Source organism: Electrophorus electricus, chromosome 17 (assembly GCF_013358815.1).
Source record: "Electrophorus electricus isolate fEleEle1 chromosome 17, fEleEle1.pri, whole genome shotgun sequence".
Taxonomy (NCBI): domain Eukaryota; kingdom Metazoa; phylum Chordata; class Actinopteri; order Gymnotiformes; family Gymnotidae; genus Electrophorus; species Electrophorus electricus.
This window is the reverse complement of record NC_049551.1, coordinates 4,883,103-4,901,784: the sequence shown is the minus strand read 5'-3', so window position 1 is coordinate 4,901,784 and position 18,682 is coordinate 4,883,103. Positions and strand designations below refer to the sequence as shown.

The window sequence follows — 18,682 nt, the reverse complement described above, 5'->3', positions numbered from 1 at the left end:
TTCCACAGACTGGTAAGTCTCTCCATACCTCTGGTAAATGCTGCTTTATTTAGTAATACCAAACATTTGGAATATGTAAGGGTGCATAATAAAGTCAGCAGGGTACTGTGTCTAGTTTTGGAATTCCATAATTCAAACAGGTAATCTACTTGTGAAGTATTAGAAATGTTGTGTATTAGAAATGTTCAAACATGGCAATGAGGTAAAGGCAGAAACCTGCAGTGCAGTCGCATGGCCCACGCCCATCTCACTATGCTGTCCCAGACCTGGGTGACGTAGCAGCTAGTCATGGTCATCCTGGCCCCTTGTGGGCACCACCCTCAGCGGGCTGAGCTGTTCCCCACCTGCGTGCCTCTCGCTGAGTCTGCCGGGCTCCCTCAGGCTGCTTAAGGGGTGAGATCTCAGCCAGGTGGTGGGCCTCTCCTCCCAGGCCCAGAGGGGAGGGTGCAACGGGGGGCAGCCATGGGAGGGTTGACAGCACGCAGGTCTGCCCTCGCCTTCATGGATCCCACAGGGTAGAAGCGGCATGGGCTTTCTGGCACGACGCTCCTCATTTTCCCGGTACCCCTCATAGACGGGGGAAGAACACTCATCCCGGGACGGGACCGGCGAGAAGTCTCTTTGGCCCTCGTACTTGGGCAGTGAGTACCCTGCCTGCACCCTGCATGCGCTGCCCCAGGGATACCCGCAGCTGCCCAGCCGAGTGGGGCTGAGGGTCAGGAGAGGTGGTGGCACAGATAGAGTGGGAGGTGCTGGTATTGGGGGGGGTGGGGGAATCAGGGGCTGGTCTCTGGCCTGGCAGGAGACTGCAGATTCCAGGCCAGGCATGCAAGCATCAGGGAGCCATTCTGTAGTCTCCCAGTGGCACGCTATGGGACAGAGACAGGTAGGTGAGCCAGTTATGATCAAAATCATTTAAGGGACTGGGTGTCCTTTGCTGCATAGAATAAATCATTCAAACAAATGGGTGGTCTAAACATCCCTAAACATCTGTTTTTCACAGATAGAGATTTGTTTACTGTGTATTGGAAAGGTAACCTCAGATTATTGCGTGGCCCACAGTGGGGTGAAATAATTGTATTGGGAAACCTAAAGCATGGACAATCAATATGAGCAAAGAAACTTGATACACCCAGAAATTATTTTTAAAATCCTGATCACAACTTTAAAAGTGGGTACATCCATATATAATTCTCTGACATCATCTTTTCAACTTTAAATTTGTAGTTTAATCTAGTATAAGTATTAAGGGAATAATTGCAAGGCTAGAGTTAACAAAAATGTGTGTCCTTAAATTTCACAAAATATTCCTTGATGTATTTAACACATATCTGATCCTCACAGTGAATATGGGAATTTGCTGTAAACAAACATACAAATACAAACACAAACAGATGTGTGTGTGTGCGCATGCACTCACACACACACACACACACACACACACACACACACACACACACCACCGAAATTATGCAATTGAAATGAGATGATAAAAAGATAAATGTACAAATTATATATATATATATATATATATATATATATATATATATATATATATATATATATATATATATGACAACAGAACATAGACTTGAAATTAAGGTTAGGAGGTCAAGGACTAATATAAAACTTTAACTTCACTTACTAGTACTATTATATGTTGGTTCATTATTCAGGACTGCAACGGCAACAAACAAACAAACAATAAAAACCCAAAACAAAACACATTTTTTAATGTTAATCTTTTTTTCTGATCTGACCTAAATGTGTGTTTCTAAGATGGTCATTGTTGAGATGCATACACACACACACACACACACACACACTCACTCACACACACACACACATACACACACTCACACGCTCACACGCTCACTCACACACTCACTCACACACTCACTCACACACTCACTCACACACACTCACTCACACACACACACTCACACACACGCTCACACGCTCACACGCTCACACACACACACACTCACTCACACGCACACACACGCACACACACACGCACGCACACACGCACACACACACGCACACACACACACGCACACACACACGCACACACTCACACACATTCTCTCTCTCTCGTTGTTTCTTTCTCACAGTAATGCAATCCAGTATAGTTGAAATTCTGAATTTTTGTACCTTTTTCATTACTAAATCACATTGGATATAGTTGTATTGTTAAAATATTCATGCATGCTTTCATATATCACAGCTCTTTAGTGCTCCTTTTAAAATGAGTTAAATAGCTATAAAATATAGTTTGCATACCTTCGTTTTTAATGCTGTCCATCGTGTTGTTCACAAGACGTATCACCGTCACAATGGAAGCTAATGTGTATGAAGCAAAGAATGGAACAGAACCAGGCAACAAAAGAACAACATTATCAAACTTGTCTGTCAAGCAGCCAAATGAAACTACACAGTAGAGCTGTCAAGATATCAGATTTTCAGTGGACAATTATCTTGAGCAAAAGATTCCATAATAACGATATATAAATGCTACTGTTAGCAGGAAAACATTGCGCTTGTCACATGCACAACCAGCCTGTCTTGCCAAACATGCTATAGTGCACAGTAGTAATAATGTCATACTATATATTAATATATAATAAATAAATAGCACAATCCCTCATGTAACCCACCCAGGATTTAAATTCTACATCTGAAAATCCTGTTTGGCTGATGCAGGTGTTGCATGCAGGAGGTGAACCATGGAGAAGACTGTGTTGGTGATCACTGGCCTAAAGCAACCAAGAACAACCCAGCAACTCCTACTGCCCTCTAAATACTCCTGATAACTGTTTTCATGCTATGTGTACATGCCTACCCATACAGTAATTTGGCCCTCTGTCACTGACTCTGGGCTACAACATCCTCACTTTGCCTCACCTTGGGCTAAAACATCCCACTAGCCACCTCGCTTTGCCTGCTGGGTGATCATATAAATATAGACCCCCCATGTCTGGTACACTAGCCCTATATTCACTGCCCCTACCATTGAAAAGTAGAGGTCAAAAAAGTATCCTTCAAGCACTGGAAGGTCAGGAAGTCCATATATATTCCACACTGGAAAAACCTTCCTTCAGCACTCAGCACTCAGCACTCAGCTCTCAGCTCTCAGCTCTCAGCTCTCAGCTCTCAGCACTCTCAGTATTACTGGAAAGATCATTTGCCAAATAAAAGAATAAAAATGACAATATTCAAACATTTATGGGCATCTTTGAATAGAATCATAAATCCTCCATCATTTTAAATTAGCCACTATTTTCTGAGCCTGTTAAGTAATCTCCCCATTCTAGCAAATAATAACTAAAACAAACACTCATATCAATCATTTTAAATTAGCCACTATTTTCTGAACCTGTTAAGTAATCTCCCCATTCTAGCAAATAATAACTAAAACAAACACTCATATCAATCATGATGTGCATAATATACATACACCAACATATACACGTTTTAATGATTGCATATACACATATGACTTGTGCTGTGGACACACACACACACACACGCGTACAGGTATGCACAGTCATATACACTGGTTAGAGTCCGACATACAAAGTTTATCCACCACAACCTACCTTGTCTTACAATTTAACATTAAGCCCTAATTCATGTTATACCTGTGTGTCTGTCTACCTTTCAGTCTGTCTGTCTCCCTTTTTGTTTGTCTACCTCACACTGCAAAATTACATACACATACACAAATACCCATACACACATTTACACCAGCCACCTAATCAGACCCATCAGTGTCATTTATTTCATATAATAATAATTGTTATTGTTTTTATTCTGTAGGTTATTGCTAGTGTTGACTATACTGAATATTTTCAGTTCTAGCTAATCTAAAAAAAAAGTTTATAACCAACCCCCCCCCCCCACCAAAAAACCCCAAACAAACAGAACCCTTCCCCCACACCCAAAACCATAACCTTGGTATGATTTTGCAGGAAAAACATGTTTCTAAAATAAGATAGGTTATCCCATGCCCTGTGAGAGGGTAGGAGGGTCTTAATTTGGGAGCAGGAGAGGCACCATATCAAACGCCACCGACACCGTGAACCCGCCAGTCCGCTGGGGATGGCTGGTGCTGGCTGGTTTGGATCTGAGTAGGGCAGAGGTGGAATGGTTGGATAAGGCTGGATACAGGCCTCACCACTGTCATCGCAGGAGTCGGACCTGACCAAACGACCCTCACTGGTACTGCTGTCTGAAAAACAGGTGGTCTCCTCCACAGGACTGCCAGGTTCTACACAAGAGTAAAACAACAGTTCATATTCTTACACAAACATGCACAGACACCCAAGAACCTATGCAGGAGACAAAAATCCAGCTTTACTGCATTAACATACATATAATAAAACAATTCAAATGGAAGAAAAGTAATAAAATGTGTGTTTGGCTCACATCTGAACACTACTTTAACCTCAGAGCACTTCCTTTATTGGTACAAAACTATATCAGCCAATTTTGTAAGGAGATCTTCTTTCAGTTCATTGCCCACGTCCACACACACCCACATACACACATACAGTGAACCCAACATTTGGAGAAGAAACAATACAGGCATGATAATGCCATTGCACAAAGCCAGTAACTTAATGGGAGACTGGCAATTAATCATCATCATCATCGCACCATTGATGCTAATCCTTCATTAATCATTCTAATGTGTTTTGGTAAATCTGCCCCAAGATGTTTTCTGTACGCATGTTCTCCACTGCTTAACCTAATACATCTTACCTGGTTAAAACCAGCTTAAAGAAGGCTAATGTCCAGTGTTCGTTGTGCCAAGCTGCTTTCTACCCTGGCATAGCTTGTCAATATTTCTACTTCCTGCAGCCCACCGGTGCACCATGGCAGATGGCTCTTAGCACTGTCATCTGCATTGTTGGGCAGCAGTTTACAAACCTCTGGTCAATTGTGACGGCAAATTCTCAGCTGTAAAAAGGCGGGGCAAAGCAAGACCATGGAAAATAAAACTATAAATAATGGTAGGTAATTCATTATGTATAGTTAATAGTATATTTATAGTAAAGCAGTCGGTAGGTAATTCGTTTCAAACAAGGAGCAGATGCGGAAATGTGTATGCTCTTAATGTTCCATCTGATTTGTTTGTGTTTCTGATTCATTAGTGGTTCAGCATCTGTTTCCAAGGTGAAATGGACAGGCTTGCAGGTATGGGGTTAAAATCTTCTTTCCGTTATTACCTAGAAGAAAGCTTTCAAGTCACTTTTTGTTGTCACAGAAATAATTTTGATCTACAGATAATGTTAGCAGTTATGAAAGGAGAGTAATACATGTAATTTCATGCATATAAACTGGGAGGCCCCAGTTTACACACAATCTGAGATGAGTGTGTGTGTGTGTGTGCGGGAGAACATTACCCTGAGCTCTGTTCATTTCCTCTCCATCCGCCTGATAGTCCCTATCTTCCCACTCCAGAGCTCGGAATTCGAGCTCTTCCCTCTCGTTTTCATCATCTTCATCATCTTCTTCATCCTCCTCATCCTCCTCCCAGGGGGGCTTTCGGGCAGGGCTGTGTGCAGGACCGTGGACAGGGACAGGGCTGTGATCAGTGGGGCAGGTGGTCAGCACTGAGGGCAAGTTCGGGGCCACGCTACACACAGCCACGCCCCTCCGGGGGGCCCCCAGCATGTGCAGTGGGTCGACATGGAAGGTGGTCAAGAGAGGTGGGCAGGACAGGGTGGCCAGAGCCCTGCCCCTTGCCTCTTTTCCCTCGTTGCTGCCCCCTGGACTTCCCAGGTGGTGGGGGAGCGTGTAGGTGGTGGGCCGCACCAGGATCTGCGGTGGCCCTCGCACACCGTCATTATCACAGAGTCTGCCGTGCCGCTCGGCGCCCAGCTGTATGGCTTTGAACTCGATGCTGTCAGAACCCACGCCGACTGTGTGCAGCGCGTAGGCCGTCTCCGTGGATGCGGCCGTCCCCTGCGCCCGAGCCGGGCCCTTCCGCAGCAGCCTCTTGCGGAAGGCCGTGAGCAGAGTCAGCAGCACCAGCACGGCCAGCAGCAGCACTCCGATGCCGATGACCTCGCCTGGGCCCACGTAGGACAGCGAGTCGGCCTGCGCCCCATCCCCCCTGTCCGCCGCCTCCGCCCCAGCCGCTCCGCCTCCTCTGTCCGCCACTTCCACTGCCTGCCCGCACAGCGGACCCTCGAAGCCGGCCGTGCAGTTGCAGTAGAAGGCGCCGAACGTACTCGCGCACTTGCCACCGTTCTCGCACTCTTCCTGCTCACACTCGTTCACGTCCTCGGTGCACCTGCAAGGGTGGGAGGGTGTTGTGGTGGGGGATGGCAGGAGGGTGGAGAGGAGGTTGCTTGGACTTTTCATGATCCATTTTCTTTCATTAATGGTAGCTGAGAGAGGGGCTACACTGGGGAGCTTCTTGTTTTTAATTATTCAGAATGACTTTCAGTAATTTGCAGTACAAACATTGCCCTCTTTGCCATTGTTTCCATTATCTGCAGTTAAGAGACTATAAGTGAACTGATGAAAAATTGTACGGATAAATGCTGTAAATGTAAATGTAGATATAAGTGAACTGAGACATGGTGAAAGTTACAATAAGTAACTGTACTTTAAGTCTGCTTGTGCTTATACAGGAAAATACTGCTCTCCTCTCCATAGCTTTTTTGTGCAAATACAGATGGTTTGGTTCATAACAAACTGAACTAGATTTGAAAATTGCTTAATAAATCAAATCGCATATGCTTGAACACTGTATACTGTTACCTTGTTTTACTTTGTTATTTAATATGTTGGCAAAATGTTGAGAGACATCTGTCTCCCGTGAAAGTAATCGTTGCTAAATCGCAAAAAAATCATAAATAATCATAACAATTTTCATGGTTTTGCAGGAATGGGCTGAATCAATTGTGGAATAAACAGGGACCACTGAAAAAGCCATTGCAATGCTGCCCTCTAATGGAAGAACCTCACTACATGCCCCACAGTCTGTTGCTCATCATTATGGATCCAATCACTGAGCCCTAATAATTGCATTATCTCTCAGTAATTATTTCCAGCCATAATGACATTATAATGGATTTAATTAAGAAGTGAAGGATCAGATGTAGTGTGTGTGTGTGTGCGTGTGTGTGTGTGTGTGTGTGTGCGTGTGTGTGTGTGTGTGCGTGCGTGCGTGTGTGTGTGTGAGGTTGTGTGTGCGTGCGTGCGTGCGTGTGTATGCGAGGTTGTGTGATTGCTGCGGGTGTTCATGTCTGGTCGATGGAAGGTGACTGTCTCACGTGGGTCCGCTGAGGCCCTGGGGACAGCCACACATGCTCCCCATGTCTCTGCAGTTGCCCCCGTTCATGCAGGGCGTGGGCATGCAGGACGTGATCTCCATCTCGCAGCGCACACCCGTGTATTGCGGAGAGCAGCCACAGGCAAATGCTATGGAGACACAAGCGCGATGAACACACACATGAGTGCGAGCAGCCTAAAACCGTACCCTGAGTATAATAAACAAAAGATCAGGTCAAAAAAGATATTTAAGTTTCCAAGATTTAAAAAAGTCTTATTTTTGTAGTATAAAATGAAAAGATAAAATTCAAATGAAATGATAAAGTTATGACCAACAGCAAAGCAGTCCAGGTGTGACAACTTTATCATTTCATTTGAACTTTATCTTTTCATTTTATACTACAAAAATAAGACTTTTCAAATCTTGGAAACTTAAATATCTTTTTTGACCTGATCTTTTGTTTAAATTAATTAAACTGAATAGCAGATTCTTCAGAAATATACATAATTATGGAACACTTTCATTTGTAAATGAGTACAAATCCTTAAGTATATGTAGCTATCTAAATGTACCTAATATTTAATTCCGATCTCTAAAAGTGATTGTGCACTGCTTTAATATATGTCGTCTCAGTCTCACACACTAAGCCATTCTTGCCCCACATCTCACCCCCAGAAGGTAGGCTCACGCAGTCAGCCCCATTCTGACACGGCGCTCCTAAGCAGGGGTCAGGGTAAAGCACGCAGCCCAGCCTGACCTTACTGAGAGCAGCCACCTCAGCATAGCGGCTTTGCTTGTTCTGCAGGGGCAGCTCGTTGCCATTCAGCATCATGGCACCCAGGCAGCCCTGGAAGCCTTCCTGTGGCCGTCGGGCCCCCCTGCCGTCGTAGGGCACCCGCGCCCCGAAGAACAGCACACCCTCGGTAGCCAGGGGCCAGAGGCGGGTGGGCGCCCGGGCCTTGCGCCGGCGCTCCACAAAGCCGTCGTCCAGCACGAGCAGCATGCGGTTGCGGGTCAGCTCCAGCGTCACAGAGTGCCAGGAGCCATCGTTGACAGGCCAACCCGAGATGTCCAGGGTGTCTAGGCTATTGTTGCAGTCCGGCTGGAAGCAGAGGTGGCCCTCCTTGATCTGAGCACAGACATGCAGGTAAGGACCAGGGTCTAAGGCTGACATGAGAAAGTATCCCACCAAAAAGCAGAAGAACCTAGAAGAACCTTTAAATAAAGAAGGTGGCCTCTATGCTTGAAAAGCAGGTGAATTATCCATAAATAGAAATTTTGAATTGCTGGATATATTTAATTTATATTTTGGTAGGAAATGAAATGAGGAAAACTACCATATATATCTGACCACTCTTAGCTGTGATCTATCACTAAAAATCAGGATTATTACTCAAAATATTGATTTTTGAAGCTTACATTAGTATTGTGCTGTTTAAAATCATACATGAGCTTGTTTTCTTTGTAATATTAGGGTCCAGAAAACATAAACCAAAAAGAATAATGACCTATTGCTCCTCATGCATTACTAGAGGATTTGTCCATTATATTACTTGCAAGAAATGTAATCAGCTTTAGACTGGAGAAACCAAGAGAAGACTTGCTGATTGCTGACCATATTAAAGATTTTTGTTTCCAGTGGTAAGGTTAATTTGAATGCTAATGGATTATTGCTAATGCAATAATAACATACAGTGATCTTTGAAAGTTTGTGAACCCTTTGGAAGTTTCTGTATACTTCTGCATAAATTTGCCCTAAAAGTTCAGATTGTCATCAAAGCAGAAAAAGAGAACCAAATTAGAGGAACATATTAGACTCTGTCATATATTTATTGAGGAAAATGAGCTACACTCACATATCTGTGAGTGTCAAAGTATGCGAACCTTTCAGTATCTGGTGTGACCCCTTTGTGCAGCAGTAGCTGCAAATAAACATTAACTAAACGGTAATTGTTGATGAGTCCTGCACATCAGCTTGGAGGGATTTTAACCCAGTCATCCGTATAAAACTGCTTCAACTCAGTTCCTTCAACATAAAGGTCCTTCAGGTCTTTCCACAACATTTCTATTGAGATTAAGGCCAGGACTTTAACTTGGCCATTCCAAAACCTTAAGTTTATTCACAACTTGTGTGCTTAGGGTCGCTGTCTTGCTGCATGACCCCATTCTCTTGAGATTCAGCTCATGGACATATTCTGACAGTTTATTTAAAATTTGTTGGTATAATTCAGAATTAATTGTTTCATCAGTGTTGGCACGCCATCCTGGCCCAGATGTAGCTAAACAGGCCAAATCCGTAATATTACCACCATCGTGTTTCAAAGAAAGGTTGAGGTTTTATGCTGGAATGCAGTGTTTTCCTTTCTCCAAACATAATGCTTCTTATTGAAACCAAAAACATCTATTCTGGTCCCATCTTTCCACAAAACACTTCCAATAGCCTCCTGGCTTGTCCATGTGATCTTCAGCAAACTGCAGGCAGGCAGTAATGCCATTGTTGGAGAAGTAACGTCTTTTCTTTTTTAGGGCTTCTTGCCACCCTGTCATAAACACCATTGTTGTTGTGTGTTCTCCTGATGGTGGTCTCTTGAACATTAAATTTAGCCAATGTGAGAAAGGCCTGCAGTTGCATAGAGGTTACCATGGGTTCCTTTGTGACCTCATGGACTATTACATGCCTTACTCTTGGCATGATGCTTGTTGGTCGACCGCTCCTGATGATGATCTTGCATGATCTTGAAATTCCTTGAATTTCCCCCATTTGTACATAATCTGCTTGACTGTGGATTGGTGGAGTCCAAACTCTTTAGAGATGGTTTTGTAACCTTTTCCAGCCTGATGAGCATCAACAGATCTCTTTTGTTCATGCCATGACACACTTCCACAAACATGTGAAGATCAGACTTTGCTAGATCCCTGTTCTTTAAATAAAACAGGGTGCCCACATTTGATTGCAATCCCATTGATTGACAACACCTGACTGAAATTTAATCTTCAAATTATCTGCTAATTCTAAATGTTCACATATTTTTGACACTCACAGATATGCAATATCAGATCATTTTCCTCAATAAATAAATAACATTATATAATATTATAGGTCTAATATTTTTGTTTCATTTGTCTGATTTGGTTCTCCCTAAGAAATGTGTGACAATCTGATAAAGTTTTAGGTCAAATTTATGCATAAATATAGAAACATCTAAAGGGTTCACAAACTTTCAAGCTTTACTGTATCTGCTTGCATTGTCAGTTGATGCCATTTCAGCAATTAAATGATTAAATTCAAAGAAGAAGACCTGACCTACACTGTTTAGAACACCATGGAATTAATGTTATGATTTAAACATCAGCTTTTTAAAATATTAACTGATTCCGTCAGCTACAACGTCAGAAGCATTTGGACCTCTGTCAAAAATGTCCAGTTTCCCTAGAAAGCTTGTGTACTTCACTACAATTTTAACTAACTCTACATCTTTTACTACATTATACTGCTGTTACTCACCTGGAATTGAGAGAGAGAGAGAGAGAGAGAGAGAGAGAGAGAGAGGGGGGATTGCTGAGAGAATGCTTTGTGTTCGTGAAGAAGAAAAGACATGTTAATTCATTTCCGTTTTGGCTGTGTTAGCATTCTTGTCTTTGCTGGGAGACCCATCCTAAATTTTCCACCACTTTATTGATTGTTCCATTCTACTGTAACTCAGTTGCATTTTGTCAAACTATTTACAAAATAGAAAGTAAGAGAGAGAGAGACAGAAAGAGAGGGAGAGTGAAAATGTGTTTATGTATGCATGTGAGAGAATTCCTTTACTTGTGTATGTGGGCATGTGTATGCATACAAGTGTCTGTGTGTGTGTGTTTGTGTGAGAGAGAGAGAGAGAGAGTGAGAGTTTGTGTGTGTGTGTGTGTCTGTGTATCAGAGAGAGAGTGAGAGAGAGAGTTTGTATGTGTGTGTGTGTGTGTGAGAGAGAAAGAGAGAGAGAGAGTTCGTGTGTGTGTGAGAGAGAGAGAGAGAGAGAGAGAGTTGGTGTGTGTGTGTGTGTGTGTGTGTGTGTGTGAGAGAGAGAGTGAGAGAGTTCATGTGTGTGAGAGAGAGAGTTTGTGTGTGTGTGAGAGAGAGAGAGTGAGAGAGTTTGTGTGTGTGTGTGTGTGTGTGTGTGTGAGAGAGAGAGACAGTTTGTGTGTGTGTGTGAGAGAGAGAGAGAGAGAGAGAGAGAGAGAGAGAGAGAGAGAGAGAGAGAGAGAGACAGTTTGTGTGTGTGTGTGTGTGTGTGTGTGTGTGTGTGTGTGTGTGTGCATTCACCTTTAGCACAGTACAGGGCTCAGCATGCGTATACATTATAACTCCTCTGCTCTGCAGAGTTCTGATCCTGAGACCAAGCTTCATGCCATCACCCTTGCTGCTGTGAATCAACCTGTACTTGATGTAGCTGTTCCCTGCAAAACTCAGAGACGTCTGACCTAGCAGAACAAAATTAGATACGGACGTGCACGCAGACACGCACACACGCACGCACGCACACATATACACACACACACACACACACACACACACACACTCACGCATGCACGCACGCACGCATACGTGCACACACACACACACACACGCGCACACACACACGCACAAACACACACACGCGCGCGCACACACACAGTCAATACTACACCATGGTATGCACTAATTAGTTGATGCATGGATATCAGTAGTAGTGTGTCAAATCCATACCAGCTATACAGAATTGATAGGGTCAGGCTTGTTCAGAAGACAACAGCATATACAGCAGCTGTAAGTAACTATGTTTGCTTCTTCAATAGCATACTCATCAATACTCATGTTACAAGTTCTCAGTATCACTCTAACCTGCACAATGGTCAAGGGTGCCAGGCAGACACTTGCACACAGAGGGCGCCGTTGGACTGCTACGTACACATTGCATGTCAGAAGGACAGGGCTGGCCTTCACACAGCTCCAGAGACAACGGACAGAGTCCATCTGTCAAAAAGTGCAGGTGTTATGTCACTAGCTATTTAAAACAGGAAAATATCAGAAATTATAACAAAGGAAAAAAATTAACAATGGACAAACATTTTTAGATGAATGCTACTAGTCTTTGGAGCTTATTTAAAAGAGTTTTTGCATGCAGTGAGCATGTGTGTGTAGTGTATGAAGCGTGGGAGGTATGTGGTTGTATAAAGCATATGATTCATGTGAGGCATGTGAGGTGTGTGAAGTGTATGAAGCATAAAGCATGTGAAGCGTGTGTTTGTGGGGTGTGAGGTGTTTGAGAAGTGTGTTGTATGTGAAGCGTGTGAGGGGTGTGAGGTGTCTGATGTGTGCGGTGTGTGAGACGTATGACGTGTGTGAAGCGTGTGAGATGTGTGCGGTATTGGAGGTTCGTCAAGTCGTGACGTGTGAGGAAAGCGAGGTCTCTACCTGCGCAGGTGCAGCTCTCTGTCCGGCTGAAGTGTGGTGAGGCAAAGCTCACTCTGGGAGTGCTGTAAGTGACCAGGCTGCTGGACTCCAGCCTCAGGCTGAGCTCGCACACACTCTCCCCACAGTCCAGCTCTCCAGAGCAGCTTTGGTCCACTACATCCACCACAAGCAGGGCTCCACCCAGCCACCCCTGTGCCTCGCCCAGCCTCAGAACCAGCTCGCCAGGGCTTACATACCCCCCGTCATGGGCCTCCACCGCCAGCAGCACCTCCAGCTCCGAAGATCGTCCCACCGGTTGTATGCCCAGGACATGCAGCAGGCCCGGGATCTGGGCTGCTCCAGATTCTGGATCAGCTCCAGCAAGTGCGGTCCACAGTGTCTTCTTCAGGTCTTGGAGGTAAAGGGCCACAAATTCCTCAGGGGAGAGGTTGTGGAAATGCAGCATGACAGCGTTCTGCACCTTCTCCTCGGTGGCTTGCTCTACCTGCACCGTCACACCAATTGTCTCTGACAAGAGTCCATCACTGACCGTAACATTCATGAAGTACCTAGAAAGCATGGAAAATCATCAGAGCTGTAACACACCAGCTGCTTCTAAAGATATAACTACAAGGACCGAGTATGAACACAGATATCATTATTTAGACTCAACAGTTAATAACTGAGCAAAGGCATCACAAGAAGGTAAAACAAACAACAGAATGCCTGAATAAAGATGAGTAGAGATAAAGGTTCAGTGCTTTCGACGTGGCTACCTGCCAGGCTCAAGGCTTCTGAGGGCTACGATCTTGCCATCGTGCTGGTTGATTGTAAAAGGGCTCTTGGGCTGTGGCCTCTGTATGAAGGACAGAACGTTGTTCTCATCACCGTTGGAGACATGGACCTTGCCGACGAAGCCGCCAGGAAAGGCGTCAGCTGCCATTACCACGCTGATTTCCAGCGGGAAGACCACAAGCCGGAAGAGGCTGTCTCCGATCACGTGCACGAACACAAAGGAGGATGAAGACAGGCGAGGCTCACCTGAGTCCCAGGCCTTCCTCAAAGGGGGGAAGCAGTTGCCATAAAGGTTATGAATCTCAAAAGCAGTCAAAGTCAAATTTGTTCTTGCACTTCAGATTTAGCTGTAGCCATTTTCCATTATAGCATGTCCCTGAAGGCTTAAGCTCTTAAAGAGCCAAGGCTGGATCCAGACTTACATTCCTCCCTCTCGTAACTACATAGCTTTCATATTAGTTTCAGTTTTGTTACTAATTCATCATAGTTTCTAAATATTATGCCTTAATATTAATCACAGAAAAATGTCAGGAGTTAAAAAAAAGAAGCTGAAAATAGTAATGACATAATTTCACATACAAAAAATCACATGGATAAATTAATTAATTTAAGGGCACATGATGAAATTATTATTTTTTCAAATTTTTCTATTTGAGGATGTTCTGTGGGCGTACCTGAATCTGTAGCACATACTCCCGAGGGGCATCCAACACTTTGTTGGAGCACAGCTCTCCATTCTGATCCAGGCTAAATTCATTGGCTTCATTCCCAGACACAATGCGGAACTCAAAAGGGCCCGCGTTTCGTGGGGAGTCGTTATCGGAGACGGACAGTGTCAGCACAGTGGTCCCTGCAGGCTTGTTCAGCTGTAAAATTAACATTCTTGTTAAAAATTCATACTGAGAAATTATTCATCACTGTCAGAACATAAAGTTGCTGTGAAGATTCTAAAGTACTCTCAGAAATGCTAAAAAGTACAGATGTAGTCAATGTCACAAGTCATGTCACGCCTGTCAGAAAATGACAGATGTAGTTATAAAGCCTTAATCCATGACCATTGGGCCAAAACCATAGCATACCTGAATGACTGCTGAGGCGTTGGCAGGTGAGAACACAGGTGTATTGTCATTTATATCAGCAATCTCAATGTTTACAATTACTGCAGTAGACATGGCAGGTGATCCACTGTCGAATGCCTGGACTGTCAGCGTGTAGCTGGAAACCTTAGGAGAGTAAGAGAGGGAGAGCAGAGGAAGAGTGCATACTGAGAATGGAGTGTGACAATCAAAGGAGCTGAACTGTGTGCGCAGCTTCTCAATGTTTCCACAGGCAACTGTTCCATATATCAATTTCAGTCCACCTACGGAATCACAAGCTTATTAACTGAAGGCTTTGTGGTTGGTTTGAAAATAATTGAGAATATATAATAAATGTCTTGGGACAAGGACACAATTAAGATCCTAAGCAGCAAGTAATTTGGTGTCAAGAGTGGTTAGTCAAAATCATCAGGCTTGTTTAAAACTCTAACCGTCTCTCTGTCGAGTGCTTTGTTGACCTTCAGGACGGCAGTGACAGGGTCGAGCCAGAACTGGTTGCTCCTGTCGCCCCTCAGGATGGAGTAACTGATATGTCCGTTTACTTGACTGTCCATATCTTCTGCTAACAACTTCACATCACAAGCCCGCAAACATCCCACGCAACACAATCAGCTGGACTGATTACTGCATATATACTGCATATATATACTGCAAATTATTTTAAATTAGCAGAATATTCATCAAAGACGTATGGGGGAGTATAATTAAGTACCGGCTGTAAAAAGTTAGGTGAGATCCAACGTTAATTAATCACTTCTGAAGCAGTGTAAAGCCTAGGATGAAAGAGCACTACCGTGGTGACTGTCTCTCCAATGGCAGCATCTTCGCTGATCAGAACATTGTAAACATCTTCGCTGAAGGCAGGCGCATTATCGTTGACATCCATCACATCAATGGTTACCATGGTGGAGGTTTTCAGTGGAGGAGTTCCCCCATCCACAGCCTCCACTTTGATGAAGTAGTCTTTGCACACCTCGTAGTCCAGCTCACCAGCTACAGAGATGGTGCCTGGGGTTATGAGAATGAGAATTGGCATTAATGACAATGCAGACCACAAACCAGCCTTCTTTCGACTGTCTTCTATGACCTAATCAGTGACCTAATCACTGCAAACATTAAGATGCATATTTGGACCTATGTGTAAAAATTTACTTTAGCTATTAACTTGCTATGTGCCTTTAAAAGCATTGATTTTCTGGATGTCTTCTTCTAATCCAATATGTTGGTGTCTGCCAGCTTTAGTCCAGGAGGAATGCCTGCTCTACACAATTTTATTTATCCGGTTCTAGCATACTTGAGCTATCATTAGCTAAATATCAAGACCTCCATGAGCTGAAACTGTTGTGTTAGAACAGAAAAAACATAAAAACAGCAGAATGCAGAGGGGCCTCCAGTACTGCTACCACCACACTAATAGTCCAGAAACACTTGCTACAGCAGTGCACACACTTAAAATAAGAAACATTAACTCTATGTAGTATTATAGTTGCTGCTTGAGGTTATGGCCCATGCATAATTCATTTCTTAAACCACTACACTCAAGTGCTCTGCCCTTTCTTATAGTGTAATCCCCCAAATTATTCTCCACTGTTAACATTCTTCTGATGTTTTTATCCTTTTATTCATGCAAAAGAGGAAAATAAGTCAGTCAGTGTAAGTCAAAATCAGTACAATCAAGGGCACCATTGGAGGTGTGGCGGAGAGAAATGCCTAGCAGGAAATAACATCCACTTGGATGTTCCACTCTCTCGTAGTGACTTTGAAGTGGCCTAGAGAAAATGACTTTGGGAAAGACACTTTGTGCCTGATTGACTGATGTGGTTTTGAGACCATATGAGTAAATGAGTTCATCCCTCCAATTTAAAGTTCACAAACAGCACCAAGAACTCATCTCACCTGTGGTTTCATCAATGGAAAACCTGCCCAGTTCATTGCCTGTTCTGATACTGTAGTAGATCTCAGCATTGACCCCAATGTCTTCACTGGTAGCAAGGACCCTCAGCACCTCTGAACCCACAGCAACATCTTCAGGCACTGTAACAGAGTAGTCCTGCTTCTGGAAGACCGGCGGGTTATCGTTTACGTCCAGAACCAGGACAGTGAGGTCCACTTGCGTGGAGAGGGAGCCGGCTGTCCCAGCTTGGTCGGAAGCCTGGACCCTCACCCGGTATGAGTCCTGGAGCTCGTGATCCAGAGGTTTCTCCAGAATCACCACACCAGAAAAGGGTTCAATAGAGAATATGCCATTGGCCGAATCCACCAGTGAATACACAATTCTTCTGTTCAGGCCTGATCCAGGTAGACAAGAAAGAAGTTAACAAAGAGATCACTTTGATTACTTCAGAACTTTCAGCACAGATTCCCCATTATAGGGGATTATAGTGCACCTAATTCTTCTCTAGAAAACTCAGCTGGGTTACCACTTTCCACCCAGTGGTGACACTGAGATGTACAAAAACTGTAGCAAAAGTGCTGTGCCTGATAACACCTTTACCTGCACAAAATTATGCTACCACTGTGCCAGTGTCATGGCTGCACTGAGAATGATCTGTCAACCCAAGTAATATTCAGTCAGCAGTGGTCCTGACAGGGTGACTGACAAATTGTGGTAAAATTATGCCAACTAATGGGCTACAGTCTATAATGTAACTGTACACCTGCAAAATGCCAGTGTAAAACCAGCGTACATACCCTCATCGGGATCACTGGCCTGCAGGCGTGTAAGAAGGGTTTTGGATGCAGCACTCTCAAACACAGTGGCTAGAAACTCAGTGAAAAAGAAAGATGGAGCATTATCATTCACATCCAGAACAGTAAGGGAGATCTCAGAGCGGCAGAACAGACCGCCTGCATCTGTAGCTTGGGCTATTAGTTTATAGCCCGGAGTCTTCTCTCGGTCTATCAAAGAGGCTGTCTTCAGCTCCCCTAAAAATGTATGAAAAAAGAAAAAAAACAACAATAATTTTCTTGTAGGAACTCTCACTGGTTATTTTTTATGTATCAGGAGATGTATTATTGCTTTGTAACAAAGAATACTGCTAATTCAAAAATTCTATTTTTAAAACATTACATTTAAATCACCACAAAGGGAAGACTATGCCAAAACCAGTATAATCATGCTCCAAAATTCACAAAATGTTAAGTATTGTATGCTGTCTTTTACCAGTTTTTGAATCCATGTAGAAGTCTTCAACTCCATTGCCATATAAAGAATACTGAATTTCTGCATTTGAGCCTATATCAAAGTCTGTAGCCCCAACATTCAGAATAACATTATTAATGGGAATATCCTCTGGAAATGAGGCTTCATACAGAGCCTGGTAAAAAAAAAAATTATATATAACAGAAATATTAGACAAAAATGGAGCACCTGCATGTATATGATTAGAGTTCAGTAAAGATAACAGATCCATTGAATAAGACAAATTGAAACAATAAAGCTTAAATCTGAAAGAAAACCCATCCACAGTAAATTCACCTGAATTAATACCTAAAGTGTAAAATAGAGACTGACTGGTACACCCATAAAGTATACACTAGAGAATAGATTGACACTCTAGATATTGAAGTGACAGGATCCAGACCTGGTTGCATATAGGACTGTTGTCATTGGCATCCATGACAGTGACCTCTACAATAACCCAGGTGATAAAAAGGCCGTCAGTGGCGGTGATATTGAGTAGATATCGATCCTGGCCCTCCCTGTCCAGTGGCTGCTTTACAAACACCTTCCACTCTCCTTGCACTGCAGCTAGTGCAAACACCCCTTTAGGGTCTCCCCCTGGGTTGAGGAGGACAATGCAAAAAGAAGAACACATTTCCATCTCCCAATTTTGCAAAGATGTACAAATTAGTCTGAATTCTTTGCCATTAAAATATGCACCACTTAGGGTTCATCTTATTGCCTCCAGTACTATACTATGATTTGAATGAGGATAGATCCTTCCACCAATATATAAAAACCAAAATACAAATACAGACACCCAGAGTTTCTTTCTACCAGGCACATTTACTGGCACACACAATGTGAACGACACTTCAGAAGGCATATATAGCAATATACTGAGCTTAATTGTGACAATCTGTTCA

General features: G+C 43.4%; 1 protein-coding gene across 1 annotated transcript in view; it reads right to left on the bottom strand.

The window, feature by feature from the left end:
* Positions 1-282: 282 nt before the first annotated feature.
* Positions 283-18,682, bottom strand: part of LOC113581688 (protocadherin Fat 3) — a 39,747-nt gene continuing 21,347 nt past the window's right edge. The window contains exons 11-29 of the mRNA XM_035535766.1: positions 18,178-18,374; positions 17,757-17,910; positions 17,285-17,518; positions 16,490-16,882; positions 15,387-15,601; positions 15,025-15,162; positions 14,576-14,719; positions 14,171-14,362; positions 13,478-13,755; positions 12,723-13,270; positions 12,150-12,281; positions 11,592-11,749; positions 7,958-8,417; positions 7,290-7,437; positions 5,409-6,301; positions 4,178-4,270; positions 2,284-2,343; positions 1,646-1,678; positions 283-869 (exon numbers count right to left, since the gene is read on the bottom strand). Coding sequence (XP_035391659.1) covers positions 283-869; positions 1,646-1,678; positions 2,284-2,343; positions 4,178-4,270; positions 5,409-6,301; positions 7,290-7,437; positions 7,958-8,417; positions 11,592-11,749; positions 12,150-12,281; positions 12,723-13,270; positions 13,478-13,755; positions 14,171-14,362; positions 14,576-14,719; positions 15,025-15,162; positions 15,387-15,601; positions 16,490-16,882; positions 17,285-17,518; positions 17,757-17,910; positions 18,178-18,374 — 5,057 coding nt within the window. The remainder of the gene's footprint in view (positions 870-1,645; positions 1,679-2,283; positions 2,344-4,177; positions 4,271-5,408; positions 6,302-7,289; positions 7,438-7,957; positions 8,418-11,591; positions 11,750-12,149; positions 12,282-12,722; positions 13,271-13,477; positions 13,756-14,170; positions 14,363-14,575; positions 14,720-15,024; positions 15,163-15,386; positions 15,602-16,489; positions 16,883-17,284; positions 17,519-17,756; positions 17,911-18,177; positions 18,375-18,682) is intronic.